This window comes from Panthera leo, chromosome B3, assembly GCF_018350215.1.
Source record: "Panthera leo isolate Ple1 chromosome B3, P.leo_Ple1_pat1.1, whole genome shotgun sequence".
Classification (NCBI taxonomy): domain Eukaryota; kingdom Metazoa; phylum Chordata; class Mammalia; order Carnivora; family Felidae; genus Panthera; species Panthera leo.
In genome coordinates, this window is record NC_056684.1 from 40,740,004 (window position 1) to 40,758,066 (window position 18,063).

The window sequence follows — 18,063 nt, forward strand, 5'->3', positions numbered from 1 at the left end:
TATAAAAACACTTCATAAACTTGTGATAGAGGTATGCTTTGAGGGAAATTTTATAATGGTAGCATGGAACAAATAATGGGGTAGGAAAGTCTCTTGACTTGGAAATATCAGTGGTAATTTGGATACAAAGCTTAAAGTTGCCTTCAGACACATTATGGCTAAATATAAGAGAGAAGATAACCTCGAGCTGGGGCTTTGGAAATAATAGATCAAGGCAGGTTCTGAAAGCATTTTTAAATTCTCCATGGGCCTAGATTTTTAGTAATATGACTTACATTGAAAGTAGGTCCAGGACTAGAGACACACGAGGGACCAACGAGGATTTAGACCTCTGGCAATTTGGCAATATATAATGAAATGTACAATACACATGCCTCTTGACTCAGCATATTCTCTTAAAGGAATTTACCCTCAAGATACATTTGCAGTCATGCCCAAAAATGTAGGCACAAAGCTTTTTGCCATATTATCTGCATATTTGTGTAGACTCTTTCATTTTCAGATGATAGAGTTCAGGCTTACTTGGGAGGGCGAGGAGAGGGGAAGAATTTCTTGGCTCACAGATCCAGCAATATTCTCACTGCGGGCCAGCCAGATTTAGGACCAACACTGTCCTTGGCTTCAGCTTATGTGACATATTTATCTGTCTCCATTTCTCTCAGCTCTGCTTTTTCTGTGTTTGAGTTTCAGATAGGTAGTCCCTATTTTCATTTGGTAGTCTCTGGCAGCTTCATTCAGGCTAAGCTCCTTCCAGTTTAGCAGTGAGGGAGGGGGTGAGGAGGAATTGTTCCTCCTTCTCTATAGTTCTACGAAAGTCCTAGAGTTGACTCTGTACTGACATGGGTCAACCACACATCCTTTTTTTTTATTATTTAATTTTTTTTAGTGTTTATTTATTTTTGAGAGAGAGAGAAACAGAGTGCAAGTGGGGGGTGGGCAGAGAGAGAGAGGGAGACACAGAATCCCAAGCAGGCTCCAGGCTCTGAGCTGTCAGCACAGAGCCCAAAATGGGGCTCGAAATCACAAACTGAGGTCATGACCTGAGCCGGTCGGACACTTAACTGACTGAGCCACCCAGGTGCCAGCAAGCACACATCCTTGACCCAATTCCTCCTGGCAGGGGAATAGAATACTCTGATTAACCTGGCTTGAGTCATATCCTTGGGGTGGCAATGGGAAAGGACTTGACCCTGCTTTAACCACATGAAATAACATCAAAGAAATGGTGCTTTCCCACCAGAAGAGTAAAATGTTATTAGAGGAAGAGGATGCAGGCCAGGCAAAAGCAGTAGCTGTTCACTATCATATCTATTTCTAATAACAAATAATATACAACCGAAATGTCCATCTGCAGGAAAACTTAAGCAAATATGATATATCATAGGGTCAGATACTATGTAGCTATTAAAATAAATGAGGTATAGGGGCGCCTGGGTGGTTCAGTCGGTTAAGCGTCCGACTGCGGCCCAGGTCATGATCTCATGGTTTGTGAGTTCGAGCCCCGCATCAGGCTCTGTGCTGACAGCCTGGAGCCTGCTTCGGATTCTGTGTCTCCCTCTCTCTCTCTGCCCCTCCCCAGCTCATGCTTGCTCTCTGTCTCTGTCAAAAATAAACTTAAAAATAAATAAAAAAATAAATAAATGAGGTATATTCATGAGGTGACAAGAAAAAATGTCTACTATATAAGATTAAATTAAAAGTGAAGTTGCAGAAAAGTATTCTTAATTATGTGTCTGTTATGTATGTGAATACTTTTTCTTCATATGTTTCTGTACTGCTTTTGGTTTGTTATTATATTTGATTTTTTTAATGTGTATATATTAACTTTTATAATTTAAGAAATAATGCCCCAAGTGACCCTTATTCTGTACTGGTGACTGGAATTGACAAAGCTCAAGAACTGCAGAGAGATGGGCATATGATAGGAAAGCTGAAAAGATAGTATTCATGGAGCTGATATAAAAATAATGGGAACCCAGGGAATGAATAGGACAGATGAAGCTGCTTGTGTAATACAGCAGGGGATTTATATCCTAGAAGAGTGACAGAGAATTGCTAGAAAAACTAAATGTTAACCAAAAAGGCATGTGGTTTGGAAGAGATAGGATAGGAAATACAGAAAATAACTTCGACCACCACATGAATGAAAGGGAAGAAGAACAGAGGCAGAGAATATAGTCAGCTTAATGGAAGAAGAGAGTGGTGACTCTGGAGTTGAGAGATCTGGTTGTATTACTTGGGTAGCCTCGTATGTAGGACAGATCATACAGCATCTCTCAGGGTGTCTATCTCATATGTAAAATGGAGTTTATTAGTATTTTCTTGTTTTCTTCACAGGACGACTGTGAGGTCCAAGTGAAATGGAAAAGGGCTACTTATGTAAAGAAAAGACCCTGCAATTCCAGGTTAGCCTGGAACAAAGTTAAGAATTTGTCTCTATATATAAATGGAGAGAGAAGAAAAGGGTAGGAAGATGTCCTCAGACTGCCTTTGCACATTAGACAACTCAGATGACTAATTTTGTTGGTCATTTGGTCTATTTGGATGGGCAGTTGCTTTTTTGAGAGAGGGGAAGAAATTTACATTTGTTTGTGTGTAGCTTTTGGTACTGTTAACTAAAATGAATAGGTCCACATAGTTCACCTGCATGTGGAACAGCAAGGTAAAACTACAGATGACTGTGTAGAACCATCATGGAAAAATAGACACAGAAGAAAGTCAGTGTAGAAATATTACAACTCTGAGTTACGTGGAATCTTCATAGTAGCGACTTGCCCAACAGAACATTTTTTTAAATATCATTCCTGTGAAATTCAAACAAGAACTACTCATTACTATCACCTGTGTTAGCATGTACCACACATTTAAAATCTGATTAAGTTATTTTGCTTTACATATGTGTGTTTTAGCATTTTGAAGTAGGTATTGTGCATTCCAGATTCTCAGTGACATTTCATTGAATTGTTACTTATTTATTTAGTACTTATCCTGACCTTATCTACCAGGCGCTTGGACCCATGCTAGACACTGACATACAAACATAATTAACACATAATAGTCACTGCCTTCAGTCTTCTGTTAGTAGGGAAGACAGACACATGGACAAAGAAAGTATAATGGAAGTGGGGCAGGATTGTCAAGGAGTTCACTGTTCTTTGAGTGACCTCATTTTTTTCTTTCATTCCTTTTAAGTGCTTGCTAGAACTTTCTTGACATTTTATTATTGTTGTTCAGGTGTGTGTTAAGAATTGTGTATCTCTTTTTAGCTTTTGAAACTCAATAGATATTCTATCTCTATAACTAAACCACAGAAACTGTGAATGCATGCAGTACTAAAGAGAGCAGAGATTTTTCAGGGACTAGGTTTTTATCCCGTAAATTAAAAAAAAAAATTTTTTTTTATGTTTATATACTTATTTTTGAAAGAGAGACAGAGACAGAGACAGCACACAAGCGAGGGAAAGGCAGAGAGAGACACAGAATCCGGAGCAGGCTTCAGGCACCAAGCTGTCAGCACAGAGCCTAACGCAGGACTCGAACCCATGAACCACAGGATCATGACCGGAGCCGAAGTCAGATGCTTAACTGACTGAGCCACCCAGTCATAAATTTTTACCAGTTCTGAGCTGAATTAGTCTTTTTGGAAGGAGAAGAGCTCTCCCACCCCTACCTAACACATTTTTAAATTGTTTTTATCTCAGATACTAATAGAGAAGAAATCTTTTCTCCTACCTTAGGCTTTCTTTCCTGGCTCCTTTGGATAAATAAAACTCTGAATATGCTTTGTGGCTCAAGGCCTTGGTAATTGTGTGTATATGGTAGAAAAACTCTAAAAGTTCAATTTTTTGTGGCTCAGAAATGTGAGACTATTCGTCTGCTCTTGCCTTTCCTCACTTTCTCTTCCCCAACATACAAATTGATCTCATGTTAGCAGCATATATCCAGCAATAGTCAAGTTCCCAAGAGGCCTGTGAACAAGATGATTGTAAAACATTTTTCATTATAGGACAAAGTAATTCTGATTCCTTAATTCTGGGTCTAGCTGGGTTTGTTTGTTTTTTTATTAAGCCAGCATTTTGAGTAGATGTCATATGTGTACTGGTTCATATTATAAAGAGGCATTTTTCAGAGTCCGAGAAATGGAAAAAAAAAGAAATACGTGTATTGTTTCATATCTTTGTAATGCATTGCTTTTCTAGAGTTATTTTCTCAGTTTTAAAGGCTATGCCTTTATTTTCCCTGTTCACTTCTAACTATGGAATATCATCCTGTTTATCTGCCTATTCTTTCTGCTTTCTTGTTAAGTGGACTTGTTTAATATTATCATTAATCCTGATGATCGTTCCCCATATGCAGTATTTCCCTGTATGAATAGTAATTCCTTGATGGCTCAGAGACACTAAGGAACATTCAGTAGTTGTGCTGGAAGGCACTACCATGGGACAGTTAAGTTTTGAAGAGAGCTGTCCTATTTTCTTTAAATATTAAAAATAAAACTGTATAAACAAAAGAAGGGAATTACCAAAGTCATTATGTCCTTAAAGGTTTTCACTGGCCCTAACTTCAGAAGACAGTCATCCCCAACATATACTTATCTTTTAAAGAAATATTAAGGTGTTATTTTTTACATCCAGATATTAATGTAGGTATGAGATTTATTTGAACTTGCTTCATAGCTAGGTAATTTAGTTTTTCAAAAAGAATCAAAGGCTAATTATTAAGCAATAATGTGATCAAATTACCAAAAGCTTCAGGGTGGTTCTATTTCAGTTCTCAGCCTGAGGTGCATTTAAAAATATCTCTACTTAGAGTAGTTACTGTTCATAATGTTTTATGGAATATTTTTAGGTAACAGCTTGGATGATAAAGAAGCCATTATCCTTGATTTGGTATGTTTAACCCAAGTTAAATTTATGACAGACTGAAAATTAGCTGTAGTGTCCACCCCACTTCCTGTTCTGTACCACTTGATGTATGTATGAGCCTCATGTCTGGCAGGATTTATAAGAATATGTTATTGATGGATGGGAAAGCTGTTTCATAGTACCCTGCGAAAATACACAAGATAACAAGTGCAGGGTATATATAACCTTGCAGTTTTGGTTTATAAGAGATGTAACCTGGGGGAGCACCTGGGGGCTCAGTTGGTTAAGCATCCGACTTTGGCTTAGGTCATGATCTCACGGTTTGTGAGTTTGAGCCCCACATCGGACTGTCTGCTGTCAGCCCAGAGCCTGCTTCAGAACCTCTGTCTGCCCCCTCTCTGCCCCTCCCCCACTTGTGTGGGCACACGCGCTCTCTCTCTCAAAAATGAATACACATTAAAAAAAGAGAGAGAGGTGTAACCTGTGGCTAAAGGACATCTAATGAAACCTATTAGAAATTTCTCAGAAGAAAGGTATTCAGGATTTACTTCTTTAATTCCTGGGCTTTTATGTAGTTGACCGATTTAGGAGGGAGATCTTATTAGTGATTTATTTCCAGAGCAGATGAGAAGTTATAAAACTACCTTAGTTTCTGAAATACCATGGATCAAAGAATTCAGTGCATAGCTGCCTTGCCCACCTCTCTCACTTCATTCCCATTACCTCATAATTACTTCTAGTAAGTACCGTTTTACCACATGTATAGCTTTTGTTGCATTTAAGGCTGTGTCCTCATCCCCTATCTTATTAAAGGACTTCACAGTATAATATTGATTGATTAAAAATTTCATAAACAGTGGATTCGACGTGGCTCTGCAGAAGAGTGAAATAGAATATATAGAATTTCTTACTTAAATGCAACCCAGGAGGGGTGCCTGGCTGGCTCAGTTGGTGAGCGTCTAACTCTAGATTTCAGTTCAGGTTATGATACCAGAATTGTGGGGTCAGGCTCCATGCTGAGCATGGAACCTGCTTAAGATTTTCTCCCTCTCCTTCAGCCTCACCCCTGCTCACATTCTGTCTCATATAATTTGATATAGATATAGATATAGATATAGATATAGATATAGATATATTTATTTAAATGCAGCCCAGGATAAGTCATTACTGTGTGCTTATCTTTGACCAAAGACACAGACTTTCAAAGTGGGCTTATGTCTGTATCTTTTACCACCAACATTGGCCACTTTATGGGCAGTCATGTGAAAAACTAGGAACAGAATGGAACTTGCGTGGGCATCTTTCTGTACAGATAGTTCTAATAAATGATGGCTATGTCTCCCAAAGAGACTTTTCTATTTGGCACATTTTCTGTAATACCTAAGAAACTAAACAGGCAAGTCTTTTAAATAGCCTTAAAATGATTCCAGTCAAAAGATACTGAGTCCAGATGTTCTGATGTGAAAGAACTTCTGAAAGAGACTGTTTTCTGAGTCCTAATAATATATTGGTCATAACACATAGCAATGCTTTTTTTAAAAATTTATATCCAAATTAGCATATAGTGTAACAATGATTTCAGGAGTAGATTCCTTAATTCCCCTTACCAGTTAAGCCCATCCCCCTTCCCATAACCCCTCCAGTAACCCTCTTTCCAGCTGAGGTGGCACTTCAGAATCATTTGCGGAACTGTGCTTACATTTGCTACCAAAAGTTCTGGTTTAGTAGTTTTGAAGTGATGTCACTGCATCTGTTTTTAAAAATTTTTGGTGCTGTTTCTAATAGACACACTTCTGGTTGACTACCACTCTCAACTTACTTTGTAATTTGAACCACACATATTCTGTATAACCTGGAGCCACGCTTTCATTCATATAGGTTCTGTGGCTTTACAAAGAGAAACCTGGAAGGTAGCTAGAAGGAAACCCTAGCTATTGTCAGAATTTTAGTTTTAAGAGGAAACCAGTCCAAACCTCTCCTCTTTACAGATGAAAAAGCAGAGACATGAAGGAATTTTCAGGGTTGCTAGCAGAACCAAATACTAGATCGAAGACTGATTTGAGCCTTTTCTCCAGTAGCATGTTAGACTAGTCCCATCTTTGAGAAAACTTCAAAGCTACTTAATAATCTAAAATTGTCCTGAGCATTCAAAGCCTGCCCCAAGATATGGTGAGGTCTCAGGGTATTTCATACAAGGAGCAATAATGCAGCCAACAGGAATACCTCACATCTTTGTAGAAGTAGATTCCTTATGGGTGGAGTTATGAGTGATAGAACTCATAGGTAGAAATTACAGACATCACCCAGAATGCTTTTGTGACTTCTTCGTAAACATGGAAATTTCTGACAAGAGATGCCTGGATTTATTACTAAAGATTGTCAAGAACAAGATGATCATTTGTCTCATTTAAACCGATCTTTAAGTATCGGAAGCAAGCCTAGGGAATTATGTCAGTATTATATATCTAAGCAGACCTTACTTTTAGCTTACTTATACTTCAGAAGGAGGATTTTGTGCCCAGATTTGCAATTTATCCAACTAAAAGAATAATATGTTTATTAATTATGATTAGATTTGACCATGAAAAAAGGTCCAGATAACAGTTTACTGAAGATAGAGATTGATTTTTCTTTTCGATTAGAAAAGGGCAGGGAAATCCAACATTGGTTACTTCACAGCCATTAGGGACTCACGTTTTTTTTTTTTTCTTTTTTGTTCCACTGATTCTTGCCACTTTCTGATATCCACAAGGTGTCTGATGGTTCTAGATGGCTTCTGGAGCCTAAGCCATCATCAAAGCGGGGCATACCTCCAACTTGAGTCAGCTCCCATGAAAGAGCTTTTCTAGAACTACCTCATCCAACAATTTCTGATTCTGTCTCACTAGTCATAGTTGTTATCAAAGGAAGCTAGAAAGTTACAACCAGGCCGGTGGCTATTTACAGTAATTAGAAGTTTTGTTATGAAGAAGAAGAGAATGGATACTAGACAGGTAACTAACAGATCTGCCACAGCTGTTTTGAAGAATGTACTACTTTTTTAAAAAAGAATATAATATTTATATTAGGAAAATCAAATTTTAGTGACATCAGAAACTATTATATAGCATTTAAATTTGAAAGATCCCCAAACTACCATCTACCATATGTCTGATTAGTAAAAGCAATAATCCTCTACAATGGTGTTCTGCTTTGGATTTTTCAGCAGGATTCATTAGGAACAGCTGTTAGGTTTTGTATATTTTAAAGAAACTGAAGAATGAGTTCAGAACAACAGGGAGATAAAAGACACTTTAAATTAAATCTGATTTCTTTTGGAGATAGAATCAAAACAACCACAAGGACAATTCAGTGGATATTTATGGAGTTGACAGGAGCAGAGTATGCTGTATTAGGTTATACAAGCTGGGGATGAGCATACTAAAACACTCAAGTTTCTTAGTACCTAGAGGAACAAGGTAGACTCCAGTAGCACATGAAACAGTTAAACACATATCATAGCAACGAAACACACCAACTCCAGATAGACAAGATTTATCCTGGGGACAAGGATGGGCATCTTGGGTTAAAGGTTTAAATAGTAGATATTGTCTTAGTCTGTTTGGGCTGCTGTAACAAAATACCAGTAGACTGAGTGGCTTATAAACTCAGAAATTTATTTCTCACAGTTCCAGACTAGAGATCTGGTTGCCATCATGGTCAGGTTTTGGCGGAGACCCTCTTCAGACTTTGTTCTGTGTCGTCACATGGTGGAAGGGGCTAGGGAACTCTCTACAGTCTCTTTTACAAGGGCACTAATCTCATTCATAAGAGTTCTGCCCTCATGATGTAATCACTTCCCAAAGGCCCACCTCTTAAAACCATCACATTGGGCATTAGGTTTTCAACATATGAATTTAAGGATGATGGGGAGACACAAACATTCAGATTATAGCAGGTAGAATCACCTCTGCTTATCTCCTATCTATACATAGAAAAAGAATGAGAAGGAGAGATTTTGTTGTCTAAAGAACTTGTAGGGGCGCTTGGGTGGCCCAGTCGGTTAAGCGTCCGACTCTTGATCTCAGTTTAGGTCATGATCTCACACTTTGTGAGTTCGAGCCCCGCATCCGGGTGGCACGGAGTCTGCTTGGGATTCTGTCTCTCCTTCTTTCTGCCCCTTCGTTGCTTCTGCTCTCTCTCTCAAAATAAATAAATAAACTTAAAAAAAAAAAAAAAAAGAACTTGTAGGCAGAAGCAAGTAGTAATCTGTAGCATATATAGCTGCAGAACATGGTATACATAAATGTGTGAGATGGAAGTGTTTCTGCTCTATGAGACCAGATTTTTTAAAAATGTTCTGTAGTCTCATTCATATCCACTGTTCACATGGTGCCATTTAACACACGTTTACTGAATGCCTCATATTTACAATACGCTCTAAGGGAGAAATTCATTCACAAGTTGACACTTAGGTGAGAAAGTGTCTAGATTTTAGCATCTTAGAGCTATGAATTTCAAATCTAGGGAAAGCCCAGCCTTGTCTTTTATTTTTCCTTTTCCTTTCAGAATTACTTACCAGTAACCAAATGCTGTCTGTTGACTTTGCCCCAGCTGATAGAAAACAGGAAACTACAGAGACTCCCTGTGAGAAGAGAGCCAGGCTGTACCCTCTGTGACCTCAACCTTTCAGTCTGAGTTCTCCTTGGGGCAGCAGTTGCAAACAGCTCCACGTGGCTTTGGCAGTTAGCATAGAGAGCGCAGATGAAAACAGCTAATGCAACAAGGCCTGTTAGGCTGGCCTGTGAGCTCAGTGACCTGTCTTTTAACCTTCTGTGCTAGTGTACTTTTGGGCCTCCTTGGGGAAGAATAGTTTATACTCTGATCCAGTAATGGATCAGGGACCGTTCGCTGTCTTCCGTAGCAGTGGGAATACCTTTGTCACTCTGGTATTAAATAGCTGCTTGTTTGAGGCTATTAGGTGATGACTCACCTTTCCTACGTGTTACTAGTTCGCTCTGAAGCTGCTGTGCTCAGTTTAGGTTCTCCAGGAGTGACTGAGAGAAAATGGAGAAAATGGTAATCTCACAAATTGTACTTTCTTTATATCTACCCAGTGCTGATGCAGCTGTCTCACATTTTGGGTTTTGTGTCCCCCACTCTACACCCTATTTCTCCTCTGCTTGCAGGTGAAGGTCTTCCACAGGTGTATTACTTTGGACCATGTGGAAAATACAACGCCATGGTGCTGGAGCTCCTTGGCCCTAGCTTGGAGGACTTGTTTGACCTCTGTGACCGAACTTTTACTTTGAAGACTGTGTTAATGATAGCCATCCAGTTGGTAAGTTGGCATTGCTGTTCTGCAAAAGGATAGGTGGGTCCCCCAGCTGCATTCCTGTGTCCCCTTTAGGGCTCTCCCAGATGTCGTGACACATATTGAGTGCACACTCAGAGGTTTGATGGCATTCTAGGAAGCAGGCTGGGCCAAAAGGGTTAACCTAGAGAAGACATACTGCGTCTTCTGTTCGCTCTATTTTAAGAATTTGCACCTTGGAGCAACACCCTGCCCTCAACTGAAGTGGAAGCATATAATTTAGTTTGGGGAGAAAGAGGATGATTAGGTGAAATTGTACAAATGCAAGTGATTTCCTTGATGTTTTATTTATAGGTTTTAAACATATGGCTGTAAAGTTTGGTCCTCTCCCCTCACCCTTGCAGCCAGGAAGGGATTGGCCACGTAACCCACTGCCCTAACAATCAGATTCCAAAATCGTGTGACCAAGAACCTGCCTTAGCTCTCTGGCCTCCGGTTCTTACAGAGACTGGCAGAGCTGAAGAGACAGCTCCCTCAGCTCCAGCCAAATTACACAGCAGTGCCAGTTCAAGAAGCAGTTAAGACAGTTCCCTTGAGAAGTCTGTCAGCCTCTCAGAGGAAGGATGCTCATGCATCTTTTATTGGTCTCAAATGGTGGTGGTCTCACCCACTTTACAGTAAAAGCTTGGAAATGTTAGAAAATTGACCTTGGCTTTTGAGTCCAAACTTAAGATGCCTCGGCTTCCCTTTGTATGCTGTAGATAGAAATAAAACAATGAAATTTGAAATAATTTTATGGTTATTATTTGGGGCTATATTTAATTTCACATAAAAACTGCTCTTCTACCTCTGCTGCTGATTAGCTCTGTAAAATCAATGCAATCTTTACTTCTCTGGACCTCACTTCCCATGTTTTTGCAGCAGAAAGTGCTAGGTTGGGGAGGCCTGCCTGACTGAGGATACAAAGGTGTGGGCAGAAGGTGAATGTGACAGTGGCACCTGTCTTCAGAGGTTGCCGACGTATTGTGATAATCCTGGCTGGGGATACATCGAGCCTCTCAAATGTGTGCTTTGTGACGTAGCATAAAAACACCTAATTCTATTCATCATTTACAAATTGTAACATTATGAGCTGAACTGGCTGTCTCACTTTCATTTAACTTGATACTTGTTATGAATGTATTTGTGTCAGAATTTTTTCTGGTTTACAAGCGTGAAGTGACTGGGTGGTGAAGAAGAAATGAGTTTTACTTTCAGTAGTTAAAACCTTGGGCTGATAAAAGAAAATGTTTGGATGTTTGTTTGTTTGTTTTTTCCCAGTAAACTTCTTCAGAGTATTTTCATCATTGTGTATTCTCTTTTAGCTTTCTCGAATGGAATATGTGCACTCAAAGAATCTCATTTACCGAGATGTGAAGCCAGAGAATTTCCTGATTGGCCGACAAGGCAACAAGAAAGAGCATGTTATACACATTATAGACTTTGGACTGGCCAAGGAATACATTGACCCTGAAACCAAAAAACACATACCTTATAGGGAGCACAAAAGTTTAACTGGAACTGCAAGATACATGTCTATCAACACGCATCTTGGCAAAGGTGTGTTTATTTTCTGCTCAGTGAAAAGGGGCGGGTCCTTAAAATAACTTTTTATTCCAATAATACTTTTGTCCCCTTTGTGCATTACAACTTGTGGTTCTTCTTGCTTCACAAGGCAAGTGATTTTTATACTTGAGAAACTAAGATGGTGAGTTAGTAACTTTCCTAAGTATCCTGTTGACAACTTAAAGATTTTTCTTTAAGTAAAATTCTTTACTTTTTTAATGTTTATTTATTTTGAGACAGAGCAAGCGAGAGAGCGTGCACGAGCAGGGGAGGGGCAGAGGGAGAGAGAGAGAATCCCAAGCAGGATCCATGCTGTGTGCACAGGGCCCTATGCAGGGTTCAATCTCATAACCATAAGATCATGACTTGAGCTGAAACCAAGAGACAGAAGCTTAACCAACTGAGCTACTCAGATACCCCTATTTAATTCTTTATACTATGTTTCCAAATGCTTAGTTTTTTAGCAGTGTGGGCACTTGAATTGTTGTATTAAAATGATAGCATTTGAGTAAGTCTAATGATGAATTTGGTGTTTACATATGAATGAATGACTCCATGTATGACAGTCCTGAAAAGGACATCAGATTGATTGGTATCTGAACTGGGGAAGAATGTGTTACTAAAACATGTGCTAGGCTTCTGTTCACTGTGCATAATTCCATGAATAATTCTTTGAGGAAGAGCCTATGTCTTACTCAATGAAAATAGAGGAGTTGTACACTGCATTCAGGATAGACAATTTGTGAAAGCTCAATCAAGGCAGAAGGCCTTACTTGTTAGAGGAACTAGTTCAGGGGAGAATATTTGTAAGAGAAGCCTAAGGAACAGTGGGAAAGCCAAATAGGCCCTGGGCCCCTCACTAGCTTCTCCAGAAAAGCTTCCGTTTTTATCTATTTTATATATTTGGCTTCTGTGGAAGATTCTATATGAAGAAAACATTCTAAAGTGATTGTAAAACTATGTTTGAAATTCATCACTCTTGGGGCGCCTGGGTGGCTCAGCTGGTTACATCTGACTTCGTCTCAGGTAATGATCTCACAGTTCATGAGTTCAAGCCTTGCATCAGGCTCCGTGCTGACACCTTGGAGCCTGCCTCACATTCTGTGTCTCCCTCTCTCTCTCTCTTTCTCTCTCTCAAAAATAAATATTTTTTAAAAAATACACCACTCTTGAGAGTAGACATGTGAACAGAATATTATCAGGTTCCATACTCCTAGACATACTAATTATATTGGGTGTTTAAATATTAATGAATTGTTGTGCACTAACAAGTATTTTAAAGACTAAATGACTAAAAAGTTGCCTTATTGACAAAACTGCCTAGGTTTTCAAATGAGGATTCTAGAATGTGTTAGTGAAGAGTAACTATCATATTGCAAAGTGATACAACTGGAACAGAAATCCTGAATGCTATCAGGATTTTTTCAGTAAACGTATGAAAATCCTCACTTAACTAAATGTAATACTTTAAAATTAGACTAGAAGGGCTTCTGCCACTTATTATCTGTGTCATTTTGGACAGGTTACTTAATCTTCCTGAAACTTATCTGTAAAACGAGAGTAATATTTCACAAGGATGTGTTTGTGGGTTGAATGGGTAGTATGTGTAACATAGTTCTCTTGCATAGTGTTCAATATCCCCACTTGCTTCCTTTTTACTTAGATAGACTGTGTCGTAAATAGTAAAGTCATGATTATTTGGTTTAACTGACAGACTCTAGAAGTTGTTCTAATTCCTGCTTCCTAGGCACAGCAGTCCATGTTCTGATTTTATTATTCTTGTCAGGAAAGGCAAGAAGAGACAGAGATGGGTCTCTGTGTTATGTACAGATAATGGTTTACAGAATATGTACAGATAAGGTACAGATAATGGTTAAGAAAAAGGTTTGCAAACCCTGGCTGTTGCCCTTAAATCTATATGATTTTGGTTCAGTAACCTTTCCTCAGCCTCAGTTATCTCATCTGTGAAATGGGTATGATAATAATACATTATACTATAGGATACTGAGAGATAATACATATAAAGTATTTAGCACAGTGCCTCATAGTAGCAAAGACTCTAAATGGTAGTTATTTATTTATTCAGCAAAATACATTTTAAGTGTATAAGATCGTCATACTGGTTCTTTTATCTCCTGGTGTAGCCATTCCTGCTGGAACTTTGAGTTTATCTCCAAACTTGAAATTCCTGAGTTCTAGAGTTTTTTGGGTCACATTGAACCTATCCCCATATTTTTGCCCTTTCCAGATTACAGAGAATACATATAGATGGTTATTATATGCCCTTTAAATTCTGGCCAGGGTCTCAAAGCAGAGAGGTATTCCATAGGACCTTGAATCATACTGTTTTGTTTTGTTTTGTCTATTTATTTATTTTGAGAGAGAGCGAGCAAGCAAGCAGGGGAGAGGCAGAGAAAGGGAGAGAGAATTCCAAGCAGTCTCCGCACTGTCAGTGCAGAGCCCTGTTTGGGGCTCGAACTCACAAACAGTGAGATCATGACCTAAACTGAAATCAAGGATGGAACACTATTTTTTTTTTAATTTTTTAAATGTTTATTTATTTTTGAGAAAGAGAGAGAGTGCAAGCAGGGGAGGGGCAGAGAGAGGGAGACACAGAATCTGAAGCAGGCTCCAGGCTCTGAGCAGTCAGCATGGAGCCTGACATGGGGCTCGAAATCATGAACTGTGAGGTCATGACCTGAGCTGAAGTCAGACACTTAACCAACTGAGTCACCTAGGTGCCCCAAGAGTGGAACATTTAACCGACCATGCCACCTAGATGTCCCCATATTGGTTTTTAAATGTGTAGCATTCTTTATGTTGTAATGAAGAAAAAGGGAAGTGCATCTTCAAATGACTTGGGGAGAATTGCCTGTTTTGTAAGGGAGAACAAGGGAAGAAGCCTCCTAAACCTGACCATATCAGATTAGCCACTTTGTATTCTTAACGACTGAAGTTAGGGTAAGAACACTGGGTCATCTAGACCCTTTCCTCCAGCAAAATATATTTGACCTAAAATCAGAGGAGTGATACATGTAAACCAAGCATGTCTTTCTGAATGGTTGAAGGCAGGCCTTTATGGTGTGAAAGAATTCTGTGTCCTACTTGTCCCACTTGTATTGAAACCTTTCTTCTTTGAAAAGGAAAATACCCTTCATGAAAAAAATGAGAGCATGTGGAAATTCTGAACTAAATGAATACGGTTTTCAGAGAAGTACGCAAATAAAGCATGACTCTGGTTTTCACTTTTTTGAAAGGATTAAGTTATCATAGATTAATTACTAATGGGTTAAATTATCATAGATTAATTACTTTAGAATTTTAGAACTGGAAAATGACTTTTCAAATTATCTATATCAGCCAACTTTCTTTTCTTGTTTATTTTGAGAGAGAGAGAAAGAGAGTGCGCGTGCGTGAGCTAGCAGGAGAGGAGCAGAGAGAGAGGGGAGAGAATCCCATAGGTTTCCCACTGCACAGTGGGCTTGACACAAACCCAGACATCATTACCTGAGCCGAAATCAGGAGTCTGATGCTTAACCAACTGAGCCACGCAGTCACCCCAACCACTTTATTTTCAGGTGAGGGGACTGCAGCCCAAAATAGGTGACTTGGCCATGCTGAATTTCACATGGATCGAATGAATGGAAAGAATGGGCCAACAGCTAGATAACCTAATTCGGGAGCCATTATTTTTCCTATTATGCCATATTCCACAACTATTTTTCATGGTGCTCAGTAGTTGGAAAATCACTTTATTAGTTATTCTAGTGGGTTTACGTGTGTTTTTGTTGTGTGTGTGTGTGTGTGTGTGTGTGTGTGTGTGTGTGTGTGTGTGTTTATTTAAAAAGTACTCATTTTATAATGGGCTTTGCTGTGGAGAGAAGTTGGGCGTTTTTCAGGATTAATCATTATTGAAAATGTGGAGAGGTTTGCCCTCTAGTGCTCAACCAACAAAAGTGCAACTGTCCAGTGAATTTTTATTACCAAGGGGCCTCTTCTTACAGGAAGTGGATATAAAAATGGAAAGGCAATGTGTAGGTGTGATACAGTGTGAGAAACTGCAGGGTGTGGTTTCTTTGTCTGCCCTGCTTTATGAGAGGCCTCAACTCACCCTGCTTGTTCTTTCTTTTTTATTTGTGTGTATTTAGGTCCTATTAACAAACTCTTCCAGTCTAATGCCTTTATGTTTTCAATTATATATAAAATTTGGTGGCAAACCCCAGGCAAGCTGTGTAGACAAAAGCTTCTGTTGGTCTTTCCATTTTACTTCATTCTTTTTAAGATTATTTCAATTGATGTGCATCCACTCAATTTTATGTTATTTATCTCTCTTGTCAGGGTGCCTCTTTTTCGCATTAGTGACCACCTTGCCAAAAACCGTTTTCAAACTGAAACTTACCAAGTTGCCTTTTCTTTCCTGATCCACCCTGTAGAGTTCTGTTCACTCTTTGTCGTGCACATTTTCCCATAATTGAAGGCAGCCATTAAACATGTTGTACTTCTGCATTTTGAGCTGAGTAGCTCTCCTCCCTGCTTCCCTCGTAGGTTTTACTTTTTGCACAAAGAAAGCACAATCAAGTTTAGAGTAGCCCCTTAGTCTTGTCTTTTTAACTTCTCTTGATAAAGCCCTCAACCTGATTCTGAGAAATAAACACATAAGATATCTGGGATGAGCCATACTTGGCAAATTAGGAATAGAGGCATGTACTACTTACATTCAGTCTGACAACCCAAGAATATATAAGGACGTTTTTTGAGATGAAATTACAGTATTTTTTATTATCTATTCTTTAGTTTTTTACTATCTTAGTCTTCCCAAATGAAAGAAACTAAAACCTAGCAATTTGTTTTGCCTGATAAGCTCCCAGAATGCGGGGATCCTGTTTTATTTTTCCATATAGGGCACCTTAGTGATAAATTACAGGGGAGGGGCGCGCGCGTGCGCGCACACACACACACACACAGAACACACACAGAATCTGAAGCAGGCTCCAGGCTGTGAGCTGTCAGCACAGAGTTTGATGCAAGGCTCAAGCCCACAAACTGTGAAATCATGACCTGAGCCAAAGTCGGATGCCTAACTCACTGACCCAACCAGGTGCCCCAAATTTTAAATATTTCTTAAGGTAGCTATGGAACATGGTATAAATGGCATGGAGCTGAGAGATGATACATTGATGTTTGTTTATGTCAAACTATATTTTAAGTGTTAATTTTTATGATGAATTAAGAGCACTAGACATGTATGCTAGGCATTCCACAGCTTGTGTCTTTGCGGACCTGGCCATTAGGATGGACCATTTAAAAGTTTTAGCTGCTTTATCTTCTCACTTTCCATCATGGTAACCCAAAGGGTAACTGTAGCCCATATACCGGAAATAACATTTCATTTAAATTATCTTACTTTCAGGAAGGTGACAGCAGTGACCGAGGGGCGGCTACTCACCATTTAGTGATTTAGATTTGGTTTCAGTTTAGGATTTGCTCTTTTCACTTGATATTTACTTGCCAGTGACAGCTCTAGGCAAAGGAAGCACACAGTATTTTTTGGTTTTGATCTGAAATACTATCCCTGGTTTAGATATACAAAGAATTAGTAAGCAGCGTCTTTCCAGAGCAGAAGGGTTTCTGAAGGGATTACTTGGTTTTGAACCCCTTTCTGCTTTAATAACTGCAAACATAATGTGTGATCTGTCTTCCCTTTTAGAGCAAAGCCGGCGGGATGATTTGGAAGCCCTGGGCCATATGTTCATGTATTTCCTTCGAGGCAGCCTACCCTGGCAAGGACTCAAGGTATCCTTGAAAGTGCTCAGTGGAGGGCTTTGTTTCAATACTCAGTTGTTAATGAAGGGGTTGCTGACTTGACGTCTGCAAGAAGCACAATTGGGAAGATTGGCTGCAGAGATGAAAAGCAGGGGCTGGTTATATTGTCTATACTGTAGATGCTTCCCTGGGCTTTGGGAGCTCTGTTTTGCTCACATTTGTCTTCTTCCCCTTGTGAATCCTTCTTCCTTGTTTTAGGGTTTTCCACAGTCTCTTCCCTTGTTCCCTCCCAGCCTTGGCACTGCTGCTTTTCTCTGTGTCACTTTCCTCCTCCACTACCATTATGTAGCAGGAAGAGTGTTCCCAGTGTACTGGGGAATTTCTGGAACAAATTGATGACAGCAGCTGCTACACATTTTACCAGCAAGGCCAACAGAGCTGGGTGTGCCCCTAAGGAGAACTGGAAAATATTTATTCATCCTATCGAGGCTAAGGATCCACCTGAACTAAAATAAAAATCCAGGTTTAACATTGCTG

The 18,063-nt window shown here is 39.3% G+C and overlaps 1 protein-coding gene across 25 annotated transcripts in view; it reads left to right on the top strand.

Moving 5' to 3' along the window:
• The window catches only part of CSNK1G1 (casein kinase 1 gamma 1), a 175,370-nt gene that overhangs the window by 116,719 nt on the left and 40,588 nt on the right, over nucleotides 1-18,063 (top strand). For all 25 annotated transcript variants that reach the window (XR_006203512.1, XR_006203513.1, XR_006203514.1 and 22 more), the window contains 3 exons: nucleotides 10,034-10,185; nucleotides 11,523-11,757; nucleotides 17,471-17,556. Coding sequence is in view for 19 of the 25 variants with exons in the window: in XM_042941742.1 (XP_042797676.1) it covers nucleotides 10,034-10,185; nucleotides 11,523-11,757; nucleotides 17,471-17,556 (473 nt within the window). In the remaining 6 variants the exon portion in view is untranslated. The remainder of the gene's footprint in view (nucleotides 1-10,033; nucleotides 10,186-11,522; nucleotides 11,758-17,470; nucleotides 17,557-18,063) is intronic.